The 23749-nt window shown below is 36.9% G+C and overlaps 1 protein-coding gene across 8 annotated transcripts in view; it reads left to right on the top strand.

The window, feature by feature from the left end:
• Positions 1–23749, top strand: part of NLK (nemo like kinase) — a 129719-nt gene that overhangs the window by 62435 nt on the left and 43535 nt on the right. For 4 of the 8 annotated variants that reach the window (XM_086360129.1, XM_086360130.1, XM_086360131.1 and 1 more), the window contains 2 exons: positions 6139–6268; positions 16819–16874. In XM_086360129.1, coding sequence (XP_086216255.1) covers positions 6139–6268; positions 16819–16874 — 186 coding nt within the window. Of the gene's footprint in view, positions 1–6138; positions 6269–11919; positions 12127–16818; positions 17007–18057; positions 18554–21912; positions 22064–23749 lie in introns of those variants that run through there. The other 4 variants (XM_086360136.1, XM_086360134.1, XM_086360133.1 and 1 more) reach the window with 4 other exon arrangements.

The raw sequence follows: 23749 nt of genomic DNA, 5'->3' as shown, positions 1-23749 counted from the left end.
TCCTTTTTATTCCAAAAAAGATTTTATTGTTGGTGTGTTCAGTTTGCTTTTAACTAATAGCATATTGAGACTTATAGTTTATGTTATTAAAATATTAGTTTAACCACTAAAATATTAATATCAAATGGTAAAGCATTCTCTTTGGCAATTTAAAACAAAACTTTTTCTGATGATGTGCACAATTTATTACAGTTTCTGACATTGGTAAAGCCATAATCCTGTAAACATACCATGTGAATAAAACTGTCCTTTTCTTTCATTTTACGTCTTCTACATTTATAAAACTAATGTGCAACAAAAATTGCCATTCCTTAATTTAAAAAAATCTTTATATTCATCATTGATCCTGTTACTGAATACATATCTCTCATGAAGTCATCAATGGGATTAAAAGCAAGTACATTTTTGTATAACGTAGTTTTAGTTTTGGTTACCCTTTGTGATCTCCTCTTGCCCAAAGTTTTTAAAATACAAGAAGGAGTTGCAGTTGTGGATTATTTTCCTTTGTGGCTTTGTACAGATACCTTTCCTTCATTGCAACTGGTTTCCTCCCCATACGATATTCACAGGTCTGTTTCTAGGAGAAATGGTAGCTAGTGGATCCTGAAAATTTCCTAGACTTGGCAGACTAGGATGTGTCATGATCACCCTCTAACATTGAAAAGACAATGTGGCAGCTTTTGTGCAGGCAGGTCAGACTCTTACAGAGACATTTTGACAGTGACTGAGAGGGAAAGAGTCTATATGTCTTTTAGAATCTACAGTAAGGATGGAACTAATTAATTCATAATCTCAGGCACCATAAAATATTCCCAAGACAATAATTAGCATTAGATAATTTTTCACCTATAGTTTAACTTATTCAGTGATTATTGGAATGGGGAGTTGAGGAGGCCTTAAAGTTAGATCTTACAATAACAAGTATTTGAAAGTAAATACGACTGCTTGGTATTGGATGGCTTCAGTTCAGTTCAGTTCAGTCACTCAGTCGTGTCCGACTCTTTGCGACCCCATGAATCGCAGCATGCCAGGCCTCCCTGTCCATCACCAACTCCCAGAGTTTACTCAAACTCATCTCCATCTAGTCGGTGATGGCATCCAGCCATCTCATCCTCTGTCATCCCCTTCTCCTCCTGCCTCCAATCCCTCCCAGCATCAGAAACTCTTCCAATGAGTCAACTCTTGGCATGAGGTAGCCAAAGTACTGGAGTTTCAGCTTTAGCATCATTCCTTCCAAAGGACACCCAGGACTGATCTCCTTTAGAATGGACTGGTTGGATCTCCTTGCAGTCCAAGGGACTCTCAAGAGTCTTCTCCAACACCACAGTTCAAAAGCATCAATTCTTCGGCGCTCAGCCTTCTTCACAGTCCAACTCTCACATCCATACCTGACAACTGGAAAAACCGTAGCCTTGACTAGATGGACCTTTGTTGGCAAAGTAATGTCTCTGCTTGGATGGCTTACCTATTCTTTATTCTTCCTCCCTTATTAGCGCCCCCGGGTGTCTCACTACAGATCAGAATGGCTCAGTGCTCGCTCTCATCTGCTGGGATCATTGCTATTTATACTTAAGCACAGAGTTAGAGGATGTTTAAATTCCTCTTTAACTCTTTCTGTTAAATGTAGCTATTTTGCTTCTCCCAATCAGTAATATTAGGATATGAGAAAAAAGAATGAACTGTTTCACTGCTTGGTTTGGCTATTGTATAATACCTTTTTTCCTTGTAATTTTCAGATTAACAAATTGGGGGATCGTTTATTTTATAAGTATGTTGAATAAAATGAAGAAGATTGCTTTCTCATGTATAGAGCTAACTCAGCAAATACCAAATTTGGTATTTAAAAGAAAAACCAACATCAGAAAAACTCGACTGATGGAACAGATTATCTAAATATGAAAGATGAGAAACCTTTTTAATATGTTTTTGGGTGGGGGCAGGAAAGCTTAGGAGATTTGTTCTTCTAAATACTATAGTTTGCAACTCTGTAAATTATGTCAGAGTGTGCACAGACTGGAGCTTGTTGAAGATCTGGTTAGAAAAACAAAAGAATCATATAAATGATATTCCATATTCTTTAACCTGTAGTGTCCATGAACATATAATAAGTACTGAGGACAACTAAACATTTTCTAGACTTATTTGTTGTCAAAAATTTTGTCTCATAGTTTTTGCTATTGTTTTCTCAACAGACTTCATCTAAATACAAGTAAAAATAACTTTTAAGGAAGTGAATCCCGTGAATGTGAAGGCAATAATCTAAACATTTAGAGTGTAGTTAGGAAGTTCTCCTGAAGAGAAGGATTGGCTGTCCACTCCAGTATTCCTGCCTGGAGAATTCCATAGACAGAGTAGCCTGGGGGGCTACAGTGTAGGGGGTTGCAAAGAGTCGAACACGGCTGAGCGACTAACACTTAGGAGGTTCTGTTACTGAGATGTGTATTGTATTGGTACAGTTGACATAGCAATTGTAGTATATAACAAAAAATAGAGGATTGCTGATTACAAGTTAATGTGGCCAGAATTAGAAGAAAAATTTCTTAATCCAAATTGAACATTCTCATTATAAATTATTATTATTTTTGTTGGATAGTTAAAAACCTGTATCAGAGCCATGAACTTTAAAACAGCTAAAATATATAAAGGGGAAAGATTCTTCACATAAAGTGAATGAGGAGCATTAATTTCTGGGAGATTCTTGCTGATTAGTTATACTAATTAAAAGATGTTGTAATGTAACATTCTAATACCTGAAAAGTATCCCCAATAATAACTTTTACTCTTGTTTCATTTCAACCCTTCTGCTTGTCAGTAATACAAGTAGATTTGTGGTACTGGTCTCAGCTTCCTGGGATTAAGAAAACTCTACAACAAAACAACCATACCAAATCTAAAAGGCTTCCTGTTTTGGTAGTGTACTCTTTTGACTCTCTCTCTCTCTCTCTGAAGAATGGCTCGTGGATTCTTCTGGCTGTTTAAAAAACAGTTGAACTTATATTCTAAGTTCAGAGAAGGATTGATGAACCCGAGAAGATATAAGAAAGGATTCTTTCTCACAACCCTTAAAACTTTGTTTTTGTTTTTCTCTTTTGAAAACTTCTAAGTGTTTACAGAATCAAATGTTAATTTAAAACTGAGGAAGTGCCTGTTAGTATAACTGGAATGCCTGTGAAGGTAAGCAGATGAAAGGACAGATGCACTGTTTTATTTAGAGCATATAGTATTTTAGAGAAAGTAACTGGTCATAACTGAATTGTAGGGCGAAGGTTAACTCCTTTTTTCTGAAAGGAGGAAAGTTGCCTAAACGTTGTTCATTATCTCTACAGCAGGAGCTTCATGAACAAGTGCAGTCGAAATAACCAGGGTATTGCAGCAGCAGAGAAACTAAGCACAGCAAGCCATTCAGTAACAAAGAAAATAAAAGAATTCCTGTATAACAGGCTTCCACACTTATCTGTGTTCTGTGGTACTGTTTGTGCTGAATTAAAGCATCTGCTACCTCAAGTTAAGAGAGAACAAACTCAACATGGCGTGAAATTACTGCACTGCCATTCACATTCATTAGAGTTACATTGTTACCAGCCACAGGCATGACTGGCTTTTGCATGAATAATAACATAAAATGCTGCTTTGTGAATTTTACCTTAAAACATTAGAAGGAATGGTACTAACCCTGAGCCAAGAATGGGTTTATCTTAGAACAGCTTTCCTCACCATGGTAGGGTCAAGACCAGTGAAGTCAGAAGTTGCAAAGAATTTTTGCCGCATGAGGCCTTTGGAAAGGGTATTATGTTAAATCAATTTACTCATTTTTTAAAATTAATATCGTGCAGGCTAGCTATCATTAGACATTAAAAATTACTAATGTGCCATTTGGCAACATCGTAGTGATCATTGATTCAGGCAATAAAGCCGTCAATGGGTGCTAAATGTAGTGAGTCAGAGTTTGATGAGGCATATTTACAGTTAGACAAAAGGAAAAAATAAATTTACATTGTAGAAGCCTGAAAGAACACTTCATCCAAATGATCACAGTTACCATCAGTCATGGGAAAAACTGACTTCATGTGCCTACTAAAGTGATGCACTGAGAAGACATCTGGGTCATGCCCGTTAAAAAATACATTCCCTAGTGGCTCAGATGGTAAAGAATCTGCCTGCAATGCAGGAGACCCCAGTTAGATCCCAGAGTCAGGAAGATCCCCTGGAGAAGGGAATGGCTTCCCACTCCAGTATTCTTGCCTGGAAAATGCTGTGGACAGAGGAGCCTGGTGGGCTACAGCCCATGGGGTTGCAGAGTCAACACAACAGCAGCTAACAGCATCACCTTGAATCTAATCTTAAGAAAATGTCAGACGCAAATTGAGGAGCGGTCTACAAAATGACTGGCCTGTACTCTTCCAAAATAGCAATGTCATAAAAGACAAAAAAATGCTAATTAACTGTCCTCCATTAAAGAAGACTCAAGAGGCAGTGACTACTATGCAGTGTGTGATCCAGAATTTCCTTTCCTTGCTGTTTCATTGACTTTTTATCTTCTGGTATCCAGGTACCAGATATTTAAATATGAAAAAAATGTAATAGTCAATATAATATTATATTTGGTTGCCTTCGTATTTTGCTTTCCTGGATTATGTGGATTCTAAGCAGTGTTGTGGATTTTGCTTGGTACTTTTTTAAACAACAGTCAAAAATGTTAGGTCTCTTAGTGTAGTTGAATTACATTTCAAGGTATTGAAGAGTTAAAAATGATAATACTTGTTTTACCAAATTTTCTATCAGTGGGAGAAAGTAGAGTCCTCATGCTGTTTTAAAAATACTAGGATGCACCATTTAAGAGTAACGAGAACTCAGGAAAGGAAGTAGCAATCACTAGGATAAATTTGTAAAGTGATGATATTCATAAAGAAGTTTGGTATGGTTTTTAGACAGTTAAATAAAAGGAATGCTTTATTTTCAGAAAAGTAATTTGATAAGTGTCTTATTTCCTCCTGGACAAGAGGAAGAAATAAACTAAGTAATTGTAGTTAAGTAAATAATTGAATAAAGATGCCTTCTAGTATTATATCTGTTGAAGAGCTTTGTCCTCAGACCTGTTCTAAACTTTAATTAATAACTTAGATAAAGGCATTGGTGACATACAGACCAAATTTCAAAACGATAGAAATCTGGGAAGAGGAGCCAAATCATCGAATGACTGAAAGAGAAAGTGAAAGATAACGGTAGCCGAGAGTGATAATTATCTAGCAAAATAAATCTGACAGGAATGAATTCTACAAAGACAACCAGTCATCCATGATGGATAGAAGGCAAAAAAAGCTTTAGATTAATTCATGGAAGCTCAGTTAGCCAAATGGCCAATTGGCCATAATTACCAAAAACTTTGACTTAATATGTATCAGTTGGGTCCCGTCAGAAAAATGGAAAACACGTTAGTACTTCAAACACAGGGAACTGTAACGCAAGGAATTGGCAATATAGATGTTAGAAGGCTAAAAGAAATTTCTAGGCAGACACTGAGTTATTAAAGAGAGAGTAACTGCAGGAGGCAGCTATCATACCAAGAACTGAGAAAAGGGAAGACGTTATCATGATAACCAAGATGCCACAGCCCTAAACTCCCACTCAGACTTACGAGGGGACACGCTGGTGTCCTGAAATGTCCTAGAAACCGTATTACTAAAAGATGTTCATTTACATAAGAAATACTGCAGTTGTAGTCTCTACACTGAATTAAAAGTGACCACATTTGGTTCTGAAAATAAAGCATAAAACTAATTTGACTTCAATCATGTTAATGTTCTATACTTTTTCCCTCCTGTCTAAAATAGCTTTACCGTTAATAGCCTTTCTACCTCAGATGTATCGCTAAGTGACCTCTCCGGAAGATTAAAGTTTTTATAGAAATTTAGGGATTTAAAAAAAAGAAGCAGCATGGCAAATGAGTTGGGTGGGCTAAACATTCTGTTTGGTTATACTTTTTTTTAATCTTTCTCACTGATACCTTAAGCATTATTAAGTGGATTTAATATTGAGTGTTTCAGTATAAAGGTATCTGTCATATGATGAAACATTGAAGAGCAAAGTTTGGAATTGATTTCTCTTTTTTTCCTCTCCCCCTAAATATTGTGTCTTTAGGTCAGTAACAGATCCAAGAGATGGAAAGAGAGTAGCACTCAAAAAGATGCCCAACGTCTTCCAGAATCTGGTCTCTTGCAAAAGGGTCTTCCGGGAATTGAAGATGTTGTGTTTTTTTAAACATGATAATGTAAGTGAAGTTGGTGTTTGGGATAACTATTTCCAAAGCATGTTTAATTATGTTAGTAAAGAGCAGAAGAGACTTAAAAAGGGTACATTACCGTATTAAGGGATTTGGAAACCTGAGACAAAATAGACCTTTTTTGTGAATGAGCAAATTTAAATGAATTCTAGGATTTATTGATTGACAGAAATATTAATTGATATAAAGCAAATGTTAAAACTTAGCTTGGGAACAGTGCTAATACTCGACGTAAAAATAGAGTATAATATGTAGTCTGAGTGATTTAAATAGAAGTAACTGGCCCCTGATTTTAAATGCCTTATTTTTATCTTTTAGTATTTTAAATCAGAGTTGAGTTAAAGATATACGAAAAAGTTTTTCCTCTGAAAAAAAAAAAATACAGCTCTTAAAGATAATATGGGTTATCTTATTTATTGCTCTGTGTAGAAATGTCAGGACTCATGGGGAAAGAGAATCATAGTGGTTTGAGAGAGCTTCTCTTCAACTAATCCTGAATTAAAAGTTTGATATATGTAAAATTTCCCTGGCGGATGTTAGTGTTAGACTGTTAGTTTTCAATTTCATATGAAAAGAAAAACTGCCTGAAATTCTGCATTTGGTTCTCAACCTGTGCTGTTTTAATTGCTGAAATAAAAGTCAGAAAAATAATAATTGCTTGTGAATCTGACTGCTGGTTTGCACAGGAACTTTAAGAACTTTGGCCAAAGTGTGAATCACACTTTAAGAGAAAAATTTATAGAAGTTTGAAGTATTTGGTAAAACTGGGAATATCAGACTTACAATGTGTTTTTATTTGAAGCTCCTTGGTTTGACATATTTCATTTTACTGATTCCCCCGCCCCCAATCCATTTTCCTTAAACTTTTTTAGAAAGTTATTGTTTTGTCTTTTATTCAGTTGGAACTGTTTAACAATGTGTGTTTGTTTCAGTAACTTTCAAAACATCATTCCAGTTGCTATTTCATGACTAGTTCCTGAAATTTTGGAAATGATTTTAGATAGATGTCTAGTGCTCACTTTGTTACTTATTTCTCAAATTTGCCTTGTGAATACCAACCCAGCATCAAAGAGTTACACACCGTATATATACATTGTCAGAGACTCAAGTAAAGGGATCCATGGGAAATAAATATTTTTCAGGTGGCATCAGAAATTCACTTACTACAGGTTTCAATGGTTTATTATATTTGGACCTATCTTGGCTTCTTTTATAAAGGAGGGGTGGTGTAATAGGCCACTATCTGTATATATTACTATCTTTGCTCATGACTCATTCCTATGGAGTAGCTAATTAAGTTACAGAGATAGTGTCAGAGTGAGTAGTGTAAGAAAAGAAACAAACTGCGTTTTTGAAAATCACACATATTAACACACAGCAACTACTGTTCGGAGCTCCTGAGCTCTGTCATAAAAGAGTGCTTGTGACTTCTTTGGGAATGTTCGAAAGTGAGGCAGATAGTTGGAGCTGAAGACATCATGGCACCACTATTTTATACATAATGAATTTATGCCGTGCTCTGAAATCTACAGAAGTATCTCTGGGCCAGCATACCTGGTATGTTTGGAATGCCAATCTAAGAGGCAACTGGTATTTGATGTAGTTAAGGCAACAGATGTTTATTAATTGTGTCCTGTGTGCAGAGTGTAGTGCTAGGTCATATGGAGAATACCAAAAAAAAAAAAGTTTAAAATATGGTCCTTTTTTAAAGGAAGTAGACCAGATGCTTGAGCATTTGTTACTGTCAGGAAGTATGTAGATGCTTTATGTATATTAATATGTAAAAATCTTGTCAGGTAGGGCTTGCTATCCCTACTCTGCAGAGAAGGAAACCAAAGCTTAGAGTTAAGTAACTTGCCCAAGGTCAAGGTGGCACAAGATTGGAATTTAAATCTGTCTTGCTTCAGAGCCCATATTCATTACTTCAGTAAACATTTATCATGCGCATCCTATATCCCTAAACTCCATCAGCTTCTAGGGGTTGCTACCCTCGGGGAGTTTAGTAACGTGATAAATACTGTGGTAACAGTGCTGGCGGAGGACTACCTGCATGGTTAAACATTAATACAGGACACTTTGCTCTGTGCAGAGTGAAAAGCTGGGCAACCAAACCTCAAAGTATATAAGTCTTAAAAAATGCAAATTCATGGGTTTCATCCTAGACCTACTAAATTGTAATCTCTGGGGTTGAGATTACAGGTAGCAGTACTTTTTTTAAAGCTTCTCAGGTGAAAGATGACAGATAAGTATTATACTATTAAGAAAAAGAGAATAATTGTCCTGGACTTAGACTCTCAAAGATGATTTTAACAGGGAGAAGGTAAACCTTAAGATGAGCCTTTTGAGATTAATATTCGATTGACTAGAAGAAGAAGAAAGGAATATCATGATGAAAATGGCATTTAGAAAGATTCACCTGGCTGTTGCAGGAAGGCTGGGTTTTAATTTGGATGACTTTGTATGTGTCAGAGAATAGCTGCAGAGTCCTGGAAGACTTTGGATTTTCTTTTGAACAGAACCTTCAAAGTCATTGTATCATATTCATTGATTTCAGGTGATCTGACTGATTGAGATACACACACACACATTGTTTTTCCCTTAAAGTTTGTTCATCTTATAGGATAAGTTCACTGCGATGTAGTAACTTAGGGTGCCAGAAATGGGTTTAACTTTCTAAAGATCGATGTTGGTTAGTAGTTTAGTAGCATCTCTGTAGTATCTAGTCAGAATTTGAGCTGTGACTGTATATTCTCTACTTCACAGACATGGTTGTCATTTTAACAGCATGGAAAAGGGGTGATTGAAGGTTTTTTCAGTCTTTGAGAATCTGATGAATGCTGGGTACCCTCTTGGAAAAATACATATGCACACAATTTTTATTTCATTTTAGACATTAACTAGCCCTCTAAAGCCCATCCAGAGCCTCCTTCGGACCCACTGATTCCTGCCACGAGCCCTTGTTATACAGTTCTTGGGTTTTTCTTGTCCTTAGGTAATAACACTAAGCACACGGTAGGTAGACAGTCTATTGAAGAGTGAGTGAGTGAGTGAAAGTGACAGGAAAAAGATATGAAATCTTGAAGTCTAGAATGATTGCCTCAGTGATCTTTCTTGGAGTTACTTCTTCCCAACCTTTTAGTTCTGGAGTAGAGGAGGCCAAAGAGGAGGTAGAGAAAGCAAAGAAGAATCATTTGTTTTCCTTTGTATAGTCTGACTAAACTCAAAGAAGGCCTTTCTGGGTTCATAAGTAGGAAAAAGAATCATACCAATAGGACCCTTCTCTGAATGCCGACAAGCTGTTTGGCTACAGACATTATTAATGCTAATGGTTCTGCTGCTAAGGAGTATGAAAGGGCAAAGGATAATTAGAATAGGTTACTTATCAGTGGATTTGGTTTTGTTTGCTCTGTGCCTAAATCTTGTGGTACTCTTGATGCATTTCTAATACAGTAGCTTGTATTCATGGACTGAAATACTCACTGTGGTTAATATGCATGCTTTACCCAAGTTCAGCTATATATTCAAGGTAATCCCAATGAGCATCCCAGCAGGGTTTTATGTGTATGTATGTTTGGAAATTGACAAACGTTCTAAAGTTTATGGAAATGGAAAAGACCTAAACTAAACTAGTCAAGACAATCTTGAAGAAGTTAAACAAATTTGGAGATTCAGACATCCAGGTATTGAAACATATGAAGCTATAAAAATCAAGGCAGTACAAAGATAGACAGATAAATGGAATAGAGTCTGTAAACTGACATACACATATGTATTCACCTGATTTATAAGATAGGTGCCACTGCAATCCAGAGGGGAGTGGGTGGCCATTTCAGTAAATCAAAATCAATTAGATACCCATTTGAAAAAATCTGGGTTTCCCTGGTGGGTCAGTGGTAAAGAACACCTGCCAATGTAGGAGACAAGGGTTTGATCCCTGGGTGGAGAAGATCCCCTGGAGAATGAAATGGCAACCCACTCCAATATTCTGGCCTGGGAAATCCCATGGACAAAGAAGCCTGATGGGCTATAGTCCATAGGGTCGCAAAAGAGTCAGACACGACCTAGCAACTGAACCATAACAACAAGAACAATGAAAGAGGTCTATTTCATGACATATACATAAGTTAATTCAAAATGGATCAGACTTAAATGTGAAAGGTAAAATAACAAAGCTTCTGGAATGAAACACAGGAAAATGTCTTCACGACTTTGAGATAAGCAAAGATTTCTTAACTAGACAAGTAAAGCTTTGACCATTTTTTTTGAAAATGTTAACTAGGACACCATTGACATTAAAAATTGATGCTCATCAGAAGTTTAAGGGACTTCCCTGGTGGCTCAGATGGTAAAGAATCTGCCTGCAGTGTAGGAAACCTGGGTTCGATCCCTGGGTGGGGAAGATTCCTTGGAGGAGGGCATGGCAACTCACTCCAGTATTCTTGGACAGAATTCCATGGACAGAGGAGCCTGGCGGGCAAGGATCGCAAAGAGTTGGACGACTGAAGCAACTAAGTATGTGCAACACAGAAGTTTAAGAGAAAGAAAAGACAGACCTCAGACATCATCCAGCAAAAAAACTTGTTTCCAGAATTTATTATGTAATAGAACAATTTTTTAAATAAATGTTTAGCATTTGAGGAAAACCATTAGAAATAAATATTTTACTTGATGTTTTTTCAGACTGTAAATTCTGTATCCAAACATTATATATCTTATAAAGAGCTCCTCCAAATCAAAAATTTTTGCCCATCAGTAAAAGACTTAAGAATTTCACCAAAAATAGGATAACCAAATGGCTAATAAGCCTATGACAGATTGCTCAAAGTTGTTAGTCATTGGGGAAATGTAAATTAAGATTAGTGAGATACTGGGAAATAGATGGGGAAACAGTGGAAACAGTGTCAGACTTTATTTTTCTGGGCTCCAAAATCACTACAGATGGTGACTGCAGCCATGAAATTAAAAGACGCTTACTCCTTGGAAGGAAAGTTATGACCAACCTAGATAGCATATTCAAAAGCAGAGACATTACTTTGCCAACAAAGGTTCGTCTAGTCAAGGCTATGGTTTTTCCTGTGGTCATGTATAGATGTGAGAGTTGGACTGTGAAGAAGGCTGAGCACCAAAGAATTGATGCTTTTGAACTGTGGTATTGGAGAAGACTCTTGAGAGTCCCTTGGACTGCAAGGAGATCCAACCAGTCCATTCTGAAGGAGATCAGCCCTGGGATTTCTTTGGAAGGAATGATGCTAATGGAGAAGGCAATGGCACCCCACTCCAGTACTCTTGCCTGGAAAATCCCATGGATGGAGGAGTCTGGTAGGCTGCAGTCCATGGGGTCGCTAAGAGTTGGACACGACTGAGCGACTTCACTTTCACTTTTCACTTTCATGCATTGGAGAAGGAAATAGCAACCCACTCCAGTGTTCTTGCCTGGAGAATCCCAGGGACGGGGAGCCTGGTGGGCTGCCATCTCTGGGGTCACACAGAAATGATGCTAAAGCTGAAACTCCGGTACTTTGGCCACCTCATGTGAAGAGTTGACTCATTGGAAAAGACTCTGATGCTGGGAGGGATTGGGGGCAGGAGGAGAAGGGGACGGCAGAGGATGAGATGGCTGGATGGCATCACTGACTCGATGGACGTGAGTCTCAGTGAACTCCGGGAGTTGGTGATGGACAGGGAGGCCTGGCGTGCTGTGATTCATGGGGTCACAAAGAGTTGGACACGACTGAGCGACTGATCTGATCTGATCTGACTATATACCCACCAGAATGGTTGAAGTGAAAGACTGACAATACCCACTGTGGATGAGAATGTGAATCAACTGAAGCTTACTGTTGCTGGTAAGAACGTAGATTTGTAAAACCACTTAGGAAAACTGGTTATTTGTTACCTAGTCCAAGCTTGCTCTGCTCCTCACACTACAGATCAATGAATCAGAGACAAGGTGCTGAGGCAAGGAATACGGCTTTAAGCCAACTGACCGAAAAGATGGCAGACTAATGTCTCAAAGTAACCATCTTGTTGGGATCTAGATGCCAGATTGTTTTATAGAACCAGAGAGAAAAGTGCTGAGGAACTAAAGTCAAAAGGCAGAACAGAGAGGGAGAGGGAGTGAGGGAGTAAAGTGAATCTTGTAAAACATCTACTGGAATGGCCTGCCTGTGGAAGAGATGTGTTAATCTCTTGCAACCATTCACAGTGGGCAGAGTCAGATTATCTCTGTGAGCTGAACAAAGGCGCTTCAGTTTAACAGTCAGGCAGAAGGCCAGGGTCCTCTGAGACAGGTCTTTTATGTATGATTATAATAACAACAGCAACGCACAGCAAGTCAAAGAAACAGTCAACACGAAGTCAGAATTGGTTGTTCTCTGCCACAGTTTCTGTTAAAGCTAAATATACACCTGCCCGGCGACCCAGCAGTTCTCCTCTTTGGTATACCCAAGGCAAATGATTGCATATATCTACCAAAGGACATGTACAAAAATGTTCATAGCAGCTTTATTCGTAATAACATTTAGAAACAACCCCCAAGTTTGCCAGCAGTACTCTGGATAAATACTTTGTGTTATATTCCTTTGATACAATGTTATCCTACACATCATTAAAAAGGGTGAAGATTCACACATGGGTGAATCTCACAGGCATAACAGTAAATGAGAGAAACCATATACAAAGACTTGATTTTTTTATGATTCAATTTACGTAAAGTTCAAGGACAGGCAAAAGGAATCCATGGTGATGGAAGTGAGATCAGTGGTAACCTCTGGGCAGGTATGGGTTCTGACTAGAAAGGAGCAAAGGGGGACTTCTGGGATGTTGAAATCCTTAATTTCTTGATCTAGCTTTTAACCATGGAATAAAAATTTATCATGTTGTATACTTTATGTGTATAAAAATTATTCAGATTATACACTACAATCTGTATATTTTACTGTATGTTACAGCTCAAAAAAGTAACATTCTCTACCTTAAACAACTTAAAATCTATTGGGGGTAGGGGTACGTGAGAGAATGGAGAGGTGGTGGGACCTCCTTTGCTTAAATTTGGGATTTGAATTAATTAAATTTGAATTCCACAAACAGTTAAATTTTTAGTCTTTACATTTAGGATTGAGATTATTTACAGCAATTGTTTTATTGATAAAGGGTTAACTTAAAAACCCACTACGCCATTTACTAATGTAACCAATTTTAGTGAATCTTCTAACATCACAGAGGTTAAAATTCTGAAAATCAGCTACCACAATGAGCTTTTGTTCAACTCTTAAAAGATTTGAGAAATGTGCTGAGACACTGGTAATGACCATTATTTCAGGACGGAGCTTTAGTTCGTTTTTAAATTAGACAAATCAGCTTGCTTTTTGTGTGTTTGAGATCCTCAGAGTTTTGAGTCTGTGGTATTTTGGGATACTTTGACTCTTTATAGGTGACCTCCTATTTACATCATAAGGCTAATCTCATATGCTTTATTCCCATAAATAATAGAAGGGTTATAGAAGTACTTGGACTATTTAAATAGTCAGGCATTAAGTCTGGGGTTTGAAACTCTGCTAATGTTCCTTCTCACTTAACTCATTTACATCGCTTCTGAGATTCCTGAATCATCTCTAAGCACTGTTTTTGCCACCTGGAAACACTGAATGCTGTCATCTGATAAACATTTTGAGGTAGAAGAAACAGGAATATAAGACAATGGGCATTTAAAAAATTCCAGACAGAATTTAAAGTATTATACCTTCAAAGCTAAGAATCACAGCTAAATGCTTTGGCGCAAATGTCTAACCCTATTTTATATGGCTGTTCTGCAGAAAGCCTCATAAAATTTGGAGTAAGAAAGCCTCATTCTTCTCTATCAAGGTTTAAAATGTATGGCTGTCACTTTCCTTTAGATAACCTCTAATTATAGCAGATAGATTTGAAGTGTAAAATAGCTTTGTCTAATGGACGCTGTCACTCACTGCATTCTGTTTCCCCCCAAGACAGGATGTATGTTGTTCAGATACAGAGCTTAGAGTCCGAAAGATGTCAAGTAAAACACTAATTTCTAACTGCCTTCCTCAAAGCATCAAATATTCATGTTAAAAATTTTTCTATCACATAATGAGAAATGAATTTATGTGAATTTGTGACACCAGCTAATTATAGGTGTTTAAAAATATAGAAATGAAGTAATTTATCTTTCATATGGTAAAAATTATTCTTTGAAGAAACTGGAAAATCTGTTATTTTCCATTTATACCAAGATTTCCGAGTATAAACATTTTAGTTCAGAAAGAAAATACAGATATTCTTTATAAACTAAGGATACTCTTTATAAACATCTAAACTATTTTAAAACCTTTATACTTAACTGGTATTAAAGTGAGTGAAAGTGAAAGTCGCTCAGTCGTATCCAACTCTTTGGGACCCCATGGACTATATATATATAGTCCATGGAATTCTCCAGGCCAGAATACTGGCGTGGGTAGCCTTTCCCTTCTCCAAGAGGATCTTCCCAACCCAGGGATCGAACCCAAGTCTCCTGCATTGCAGGTGGATTCTTTACCAGCTACCAGCTGAGCCACAAAGGAAGCCCAAGAATACTGAAATGGGTACTCTATCCCTTCTCCAGCAGATATTCCCAACCCAGGAATTGAACCAGGGTCGCCTGCATTGCAGGCAGATTCTTTACCAACTGAGCTATGAGGGAAGCTCTAAGTGAGTGAAGGCTTTTTCAATAAAGGTTTCATTTAATTAAAAACTTTATAAAGTAACAAATTATTGGCTAAAAAAATAATAATAATAACCTTTAAAATGAACAAGGGACTTCCCTGGTGGTCCAGTGGCTAAGATTCTGTGCTCCCAATGCAGAAGGCCTGGCTTAATTCCTGGTCAGGGAACTAGATCCCACATGCCACTGCTCGGAGTTCACACACTAAAGATCGAAGATCCTGTGTACCACAACTAAGACCCCAAACAGCCAAATAAATAAAAATAGTAAAATAAAATGAACAAGGTTTCTTCCATACATAAATCGCAAGGGGAAAAGAGAAAGAAATAGAGGAGAAATTTATAGGTAAAACTTGCTAGATGTGCATCAACCATAATATGTAAATCCTCTTTAGCTTCTAATTTAGATTAACACTTCCCCCCCCCCCCCACCAAAAAAATAAGAAACTTAGAAACTTGAGCACTGGGTATTTGATGGTGTTGAAAAACATTAAATTTTTAGATTTGTTCATTGTACTTTTTAAAAGTTTTTAGCTTTTAGAGATATTTACTGATGTATAGCTGATAATTTCCTCAAAATTATACAGGGAGAGTGGAGGGTATAGATGAATGGAGAAAGGTCATGTAGATAACTACTAAGGCCAAGTCTTGATTGCATGAGTGTTCTTTTATATCATTCTGCCCACTTTTATATGTTTGAAGTTCTCCAGAATACATTTTTTCTTGAAAAACTAAGCTAAAGATCACGAAATATGAACTTGTACTACTAAATAAATAAACTTATACTAAATAAATAAAAATTTATTTTCTGTTAAATACCTTCTTCTGTATCCTTTGAGTCTGATATTTCTCATTAGCAAGATAGGTTTGAATTCTTAGGTGTGACATCATAGATGGGGCTTAAAGGACTTGGTAGACAGTTGGTAGGGGAAGAAGGCCTATTTGTTATATTTCTATGGCAGAAGTCACATTGGTAGTGTACAGCTTTTATAAAGGACTTGAATTTCAGATACCTTAAAGTCTTTTTTTTTCCACCCTAGTGACTTCTTTTTCTGTACTTGGAATAAAATCCAAAACCCTTACCGTAATGTAAAGAGATTTTGTGTGATATACTCCTGCCTTTCTCTTCCCCAGTCTGTTTTCCTCCCACCCTCTGTGTTCCATAAGCACTGGCATTTCTGTTTCTAGACTCCTCCAGGTTCTCTCTTGCCTCAATGCTTTTACACTGCCTGACCAACTCCTATTCACCCTGCAACTCTTAGTGTTCCTTCAGGGAAGCTTTTTCTTCCACTGCTCTGTACTTTTTCCCTTCATAATAATAAATGTCACAGCTCCATTTTTGTTAACTATTTAATGCCTTCCTCTCCCCTAGTCAAGAGCGGGGTGGTTATTTTTATTCATCAGTTTTACCGAAGAGCCTTCCAAAATGCCTACCAGATAAAATACATATAGTAAACATTTTTGAACAGAGGAATATAGGGTGAATGGTAGATAGAGCTCTCAGGCTCTTGGAGCGAATCCAACTGTTAGAAATAGGACATTTCTTTCCAGCATTCTCCTGTGCAGGGGTTCTGGTAGCATGTGGTATATCCCAATTGCCTCTCTCGTATTGCTGTAGCTAAAATTGTCTTTGATAGTAATTTTACAAAGCCTATCTTAATGTTTCAGTGTTTCTTGATTGATAAATTTAGTTCATCTCAGTGGGCAGTTATAATGAAGCCTGAAATCATTAATGAGTTAAGAGTACTTTTTTGCATTTATGTCATATTTTGGTTCTTTTTTTTTTTTCCTCTAAATTTTGCTTTTTTTTTTCCTTTTCCCAGGTACTCTCTGCCCTTGACATACTCCAGCCTCCACACATTGACTATTTTGAAGAAATGTATCCTAACCCGGGAATGTGAAAGAAGGGAACAACTTTTTAATTAATTTGTTCCTCTAGCACCTTCTGGGGTTCATGCCTTGAAGTATATTAAATCTCATCCTTGCAGAAGTGTTGAGTACCTAGAACCAGGTAATTTTGAAATCTCAAGTATCTGAAAAAGCTCAACATTATCAATATATCCTGAGTGGTGATACCACAAAATAAGACTTCTGAATAGATGTTTCACTTCATCCCCACATCCTTGTGAGATAGGTTATCGCTATTCCTTTTTTGCTGATGAAACCATTGTGGCAGCTGTGTTGTAACAGAATTTGGTAAAGTCCTTTGTCACTATACAACAACTGCCAATCAGTCAAGAAGATAATACTGATTTCTCTTTATTTTTTTTTTAACCACTTGGGTAAGGTGAAAATTAAAGAGAGCTCTTGAATACTATAATTCTTGGTGATACTTCAACCTACTAGTCCTTTATGGAACTCATCCCTCTGTGCAGTAAAGGGTTAACTCAGTGAACTTGGGGCGTCCTACTCCTACACATTCTCAAGAAATGACTGACCTTTGACCAGCTCCTGGCTGATGGAGTGTCTTTGTATACCTCTTAGTGTTCAAAAATGAGTTCCTGGGCCAGGCAAGATGGTTCTGACACACCTTTTCTTTAAACGTATATAAACAATTAGGGGTTTCTCTGGTGGTCCCTTGGTTAAGAAACAATGCAGGGGACACCAATTCAGTACCACATGCTGCAAGAAATCTTTTTTTTTTAAGTATATAAAATTAACCTAAGGCTGGAAGGATTGAGAAAGTTTTTTTTCTTCTCAGCTATAGGTTAGTAGTAGCAACTGATGTAAGAGCATTAATGATTCCATTTCCTAGACTTTCTGGCAGTAACATGGCTCCTGACTGAAGAAAAGAAGGAAGCTGGTAGGAGCGGAGCAGTACTTGTTTCAATCAGCACAAGTAACTTTCTACGTTTGGCCAGAAGCCACCACCTTTATTTATCCTTGTTGGTGGGAAGGGAATCCATATATTAGAAGGCATTCCTGTGAGTGTGTAAAATCATTTCTGCCTCTTTGGAAATGAAGAAATTTTCTTTATTAAATAAGAATTTTACTGGATTTACAGGTGTGTCAGGGGTCCCCAAGATTACTCTCAGGTTTGATGATTTGATGAAAGGCTCAAGGACCCAGGAAAGCTGTTCTACTCATGGTTACAGTTTATTACTGCAGAAGGATACATATTAAAATCAGCGAAGGAGAAAGCTACATGAGGCAGAGTCCAAGAGAAACCAGACACAAAGTTCCAGTTGTGCTCTCCTAATGAAACTGCACAGATAGTGCCTCCCAGCAAAAGTGTGTGACAACAGGAGTAAAATGTTATCAACCGGCGAAGCTCACCTCAGCCTTGGTGTCCAGGGTTTTTGTTGGAGGTCAGGGAGCCTTCAGGACTGACCTTGGCTACTCTAGCCCTCCTCCCTTCTCACCCAGAGGTTGAACTAATACAGCTGGCCCAGGGCCCCAGGTGAACGAAAACAGGTGTTCACCATAAATCACATTGTTAGCATAAGCCATCTGGTGTGGCCAAAGCATCAGGTATGCTAAGACATTCTTATGAGGCAGGATATTGCAAGAGTTCAAAGGTTATTTCTCAGGGGCCAGTCCTAAAGACTTCTGGAATGTGTAAGTTTGGGGCAACCCAGAGCTGCTGTTAACCCTTTATTGCACTTAGGCCATCTGTGGGGAAAGAATGTGTTCATATAAGATAATTGGTGAATATGGGTATTTTTAATAAATATCAAGTATTTGTAGATTTTCTTCACTGAATACGTAGCTAATTCATTTTATTCTGGGCTGTTTTGTCTTACAGTTCAAGCATGAATTCTTTACATCAGGCATTAATTTTTTGTACTTGGGTTTGTTATTCCTTTAAAATGTTTACTATCATAAGGTAGGAATTCTCAATGCTTATTATTATTGTTGTTCATAATTTGAGTCTGGGAGATCCTAGATTCATTATTATTTCAAATACTTGCAGAGCAGTGAAAATTTAGCACCATTACGATTTACAACCATGGGTGGCATAGGTGATGTAATAGCTCTTGGTAGCTGATTCCAACCATTTCATTAGCTAGCAGAATGTTTCTATGAAATTCCTTTCCCTGAAATTGTTCATGAATGTTTGTATTAAAAGCCTTTGTCATGAAATGTTCGTGGAACCATTTACTTAAATGTTTTACTTTATTTACCTTTAGGTTAAAAGATTGACACCTGTGCTTTCATAGTTATTAGCTGGCTACAGATGGAAAAACCTTCAAATCTAAAACCTCAGCATTCTTTTTTCTGTTGTACAATTTTTAGCTGTATGTAGAATGATACACAGAAAAAAGGGTGCTTTTCAGTGGTTTTGCCATTTGGGAAAAAAACAAATCCTGTTAACATAAAAAGAGTTAAACCATAGCTGCCACAGGATTATAAAGACTTTTTTTTAACAAAGAAGACATGGTGAAGCTTGGGGTACAAAAATACTGAAATTACGTGTTTTAGAACAGCTAAATGGAAACCTAAGAAATGCCTTAGTTGCATATGTGCTCTGCCTGATTTTTCTAATATCCTAAATAGAACATTTTCTGTGTCCAGTGCTTTTTAATACAAATAAATTTGTTGTAGCCAAAGCAAAAAAAAAAAAAAAAAGATTTCCCTCAGTTTCCCTCTGAAAAATAAGAAAACTTCTGCCTAAAACACAAAAGTATTGAATGATTAATAGGATCTCAAGTTCCTATTTGATTTCAATGTAATACATTATCCATCCGTGCCAGCAGCTCCTTCTGTAGTATCTCAGAATCATGGCATATACATTAAACATGGTTTTAGACAGTGCTTTTTTTTTTTTTTTTTTTTTAAGTTGAAGGCTTTTAGAATAGATATTTTGAATTTTAAATGTGTGATCTTGGAATTGTGCTTTGAAGAAACTATTTTGGAGGCTCTGTTGTTTTAGGTAAGTTCTAAATATATATATTGCTAGGCATCTAATGGATGTCTGATATTTCATTGATAAAAGAGCCCATTTATGGAGTCAAAAATATATATAAAGGGAAAGAAATAATCTTTAGTAATCTTAAATGTAGCGTACCATACCATTACACTTTTTTCTAAGACTAGAAAATTGGGATGTTATAGTGCATATGTAAGTTTCAGCATGCACTATTTTAAACCAGAAGATCTTTTTAAAACTAATAGAATAGTTAATATCATTTTAGAATACCTGAGGTCTGTGAACATTTTGATGTAATCAAGTGTACAATAAGTGTCAACGTGTATATCATGCAGTTAATCATCCATTTTTCACTAAAACTGTAATAAAATGACTATATCGGTGCCCACCAAAAATTTAGCTTGGGTTTTGAAAGACCATGCATCTTTAAATAACTCCTTATGCAGCTTTTAAAAAGGCAGTATCTAGATTATAACTGTTTACAAATCTTCCTACAGTAGAGTTCAGCAGATGAATCAGGTATGGAAAGAGCAATAAGTTCCACCCTGACCTCTGTATCTTTTAGCTTTTGTGTTTTCATAGTTTTAAAGTCTAATATATCCACCAAAAAATATATTCTCTAATAATTAAGAAAAATTATTTTTTAACTTGAAACACAATCAACATTTTATGGAGAAGAATATGCATGGTCTAAGTCTTCTGTGCTAGAAACAATTACAGCCTAAAATCAGTAGAAATGAGAAGTCTAACTAGATGACGGTGTGCTGCAGTTGCCAGGACTCCTGGATTTTACCTGATGTCCTGGTATTAATAAGTTTCTTCTTTTACTTTCTGAAGTGTCCCTATTTGAATAATAGGTTTGGCTTGTGCAGGCAATGTTTAAACAGGAATTTCTTGTCATAAAGGCAGCGAGGGAACCTACATTTCAGCCAGTTAAAGTCTTTGGTAGGCAGTAATGTAATACTATCAAATAAACTACTCCCAGATGCAGCAGTTTAATTGATAGTATGAGTAGACTGTATTTTATATACACAATATGTAATTCCCTAGTGCTATGAAAGAGCTCTCTAACCTCAGGGAACCTTAGGAGCCAGTGAAAAGCTAAGAACAAGCAAAATAAAATGTGTAAATGCAGATATAAGTGCACTCTTTCTGCAGCAAAAGTACCAGCGAAGACCGGAAATCTCCATCCTAAGAATTTTGAAGATTTCCATATTGTTAGAATTTCCTCTTCATTTATTCCATAAACATAAGCATCAACTATGTTCCTAGAACCAAGAATTTTTATCTGTTTTGCTCACTGTTGTGTTCCCAGCACTTAGAACAGTACCTAACATATAGTAGGTGCTAAATAGATATTTGTTGAATAAGATAGTGTCTGACTTAACAGGTTTGTAATCTAGTGGATGATATAATCATATAAATAATATAGATTAGAAAGTACAGTGATAGAAAAAAATCTACATATCCTGAGAGCACTGAGGATCTGATTTTCACTCTTTCCCGTTTTAGTTTCCAAGCTGATTACTTGAAAAGCATTTGATGTTTTTAAACAAAAACTTTGATTTACCCACCATCACCAGTTTTGGCTCCTTAGCACCGAAGCCTAAGACAAACACTTAGAAAGGCAAAACAGAGGAAAAGTTAGGTAGAACAGTCCAAGAGCAGCAAAAGTCTTAACTTTACCCACCTTAGTCAGTATCTCCTCAGCTTTATTTATTCATGTGGCCAAACATTTAGCACTGTTATGTATTTAACATTGTATTAATACTAATCCCTGTGGAGGTTATAGAGATGAATTGTTTTTTTAAATTTAGTGTGTCAGGAATTATTCTCAATACTTCACTCTTATTTTAAAGATGAAGAAACTATAGCTCAGAGAGGTAGATAACTTGATCAAGGGGTTTGAATCCATGTTGACTGGTCTGATGGGTAAAGAAGGCTCTTAACCCACTACTGCCTCTTAATGTTTTCCCTCAAGAAAAATGTTCTCCCTCGAGTCAGTGGGGTGAGATAAGAACTAAAGAATAACTATTATGTATGGTAGATTGTGTCAGAAGATTTAAAAGAAGAAATTGCCTCACAGAAAAAACCGTAAGAAGATTTCATGTAGGAAAAGACATTTTAGCTGAGTATTGAAGGATGAGAAGGATTTGGATCGGTAACATTGAGGAGGATGGATATTCCAAATGGATGGAGTAAGTATTAACATCTTCTAGGGAATGACTAGAGTTTAGAATGTGTAAATAGTGAGAAATTAAGCTAGTTGGAGCCAAGTCATGGAGGGCCTTGAATGCTGAACTAAGGAAATTCATCTTTATTCAGGAGGCATTTTAGAATCCAGCGAAGGATTTTTGTGGTGAGGAATGACAGAATCAGAAGTGTATTCTATAAACTTAACAAAGAGTTTCTGTTGGGGTGTTGAGAAAGTTCTAGAAACAGAAGTGGTGAAAGTGGTGATAGTTGCATAACGTTGTGAATGTGCTTAATGCCACTGAATTTAGAGGTTTTTGAGCATAGCAGTGGGACCAACCATAGTCTAGAAAAGGTAGGAGAAAAGGCAGCTTACTCCTCCACTTACCAGCTCTTTAAATGGAGACCATGTTACCCAAATCATGTTGATGCTCTTCATATTAATCCATTATAAATGTTTTTTGATGGCCAAATTAATTAAATCTTAAAAATGTCAACACCTAATTCATTTGCTGTTAAACTTTAGAAAATGAGAATATATTTTTTAGGTCTAAAATTCCAATGTTATTTTCATGCTGACACATTAGCAGTGGAAAAAGCAGAATTCAAAGTCAGGTGTGAGAAGTTTAAAGATATTTTCCTTTGATTCTGCCTTGAGCTAATTACCCAAAATCTCTGCATCATTCATTCTCTGAACAGTGAGTTTTTGAACTTATGGTGGAGTCACAGTCCTACATTTAAACTGAAACATATGCAACACGGATTTTTGAATTTAACGTGGTTAAAAGAGAGAGAATTTAGTTTGTGCCCAATTCCACTCATTTACCTTCTTTTCCAGAATGAGTATGAGACAGAAATCAAGATGTACTGTGCCCTCAGTTAGTTTCAGCTCCCATAGGCTTCCCACAGTGGGAGCATTTCACCAAACTGAGTGTGATACTGGTGTTAAGAGAGGTACTTTTGTGTGGCATGACCCCTTAACACAAGCCATCTGTTTCATATGGGGCTCAATCAAAGAAAACAGCTCTCTGTTCCAATGCCAGAGAATACAATACTGTTGAATTTAATGAGAGTTTGATATGTGGGTCTCCAACATGGTATCTTCCCAGGTGACTTTTTTTTGTGATACTTGGTGTTCATTTTATGCCTTAACTTTAGAACTTCACCCTCAGGAAAGAGGTACCAGCAGGTATTATCAAGTATAATGGCTATTGCTGTTACCCTTAAGGAGTTCATGGTTCAAAAGAGATGATTGACGATTGTGAAATAATTATAATACCAGAGTAATCAAGTTTACAATAGAAATATTAACCACATTTTGTTACGTATGAAAACTTCCCTGCCCTCCTTCCCTCTCCCACAAAAGAAGAGTTTGGAGGACTTACCTGGAACTTAAAATTTTTGTAGAATAAAACATTTTCCTACATCAATTCATATGAGATCAATTGCATATTAGTAGGATAGATATGGGGCTTTCCTGATAGCTGATAAAAAATCTGCCTGCAGTGTGGGAGACCTGGGTTCAATCCTTGGGTTGGGAAGATCCTCTGGAGAAGGGAACAGCTACCCGCTCCAGTATTCTGGCCTAGAGAATTCCATGGACTGTGTAGTCCATGGGGTTGCGAAGAGTCGGACATGACAGCAACTTTTGCTTCTCTTCAGGATAGATATATTTTCCATATTTTCTCACA

Source organism: Bos grunniens, chromosome 19 (assembly GCF_055505025.1).
Source record: "Bos grunniens cultivar Pamir isolate PY7600 chromosome 19, Bosgru_T2T1.0, whole genome shotgun sequence".
In the NCBI taxonomy this organism is placed as follows: Eukaryota; Metazoa; Chordata; class Mammalia; order Artiodactyla; family Bovidae; genus Bos; species Bos grunniens.
Note: the sequence above shows the minus strand (reverse complement) of the source record. Positions and strands in the feature narration are given on the sequence as shown.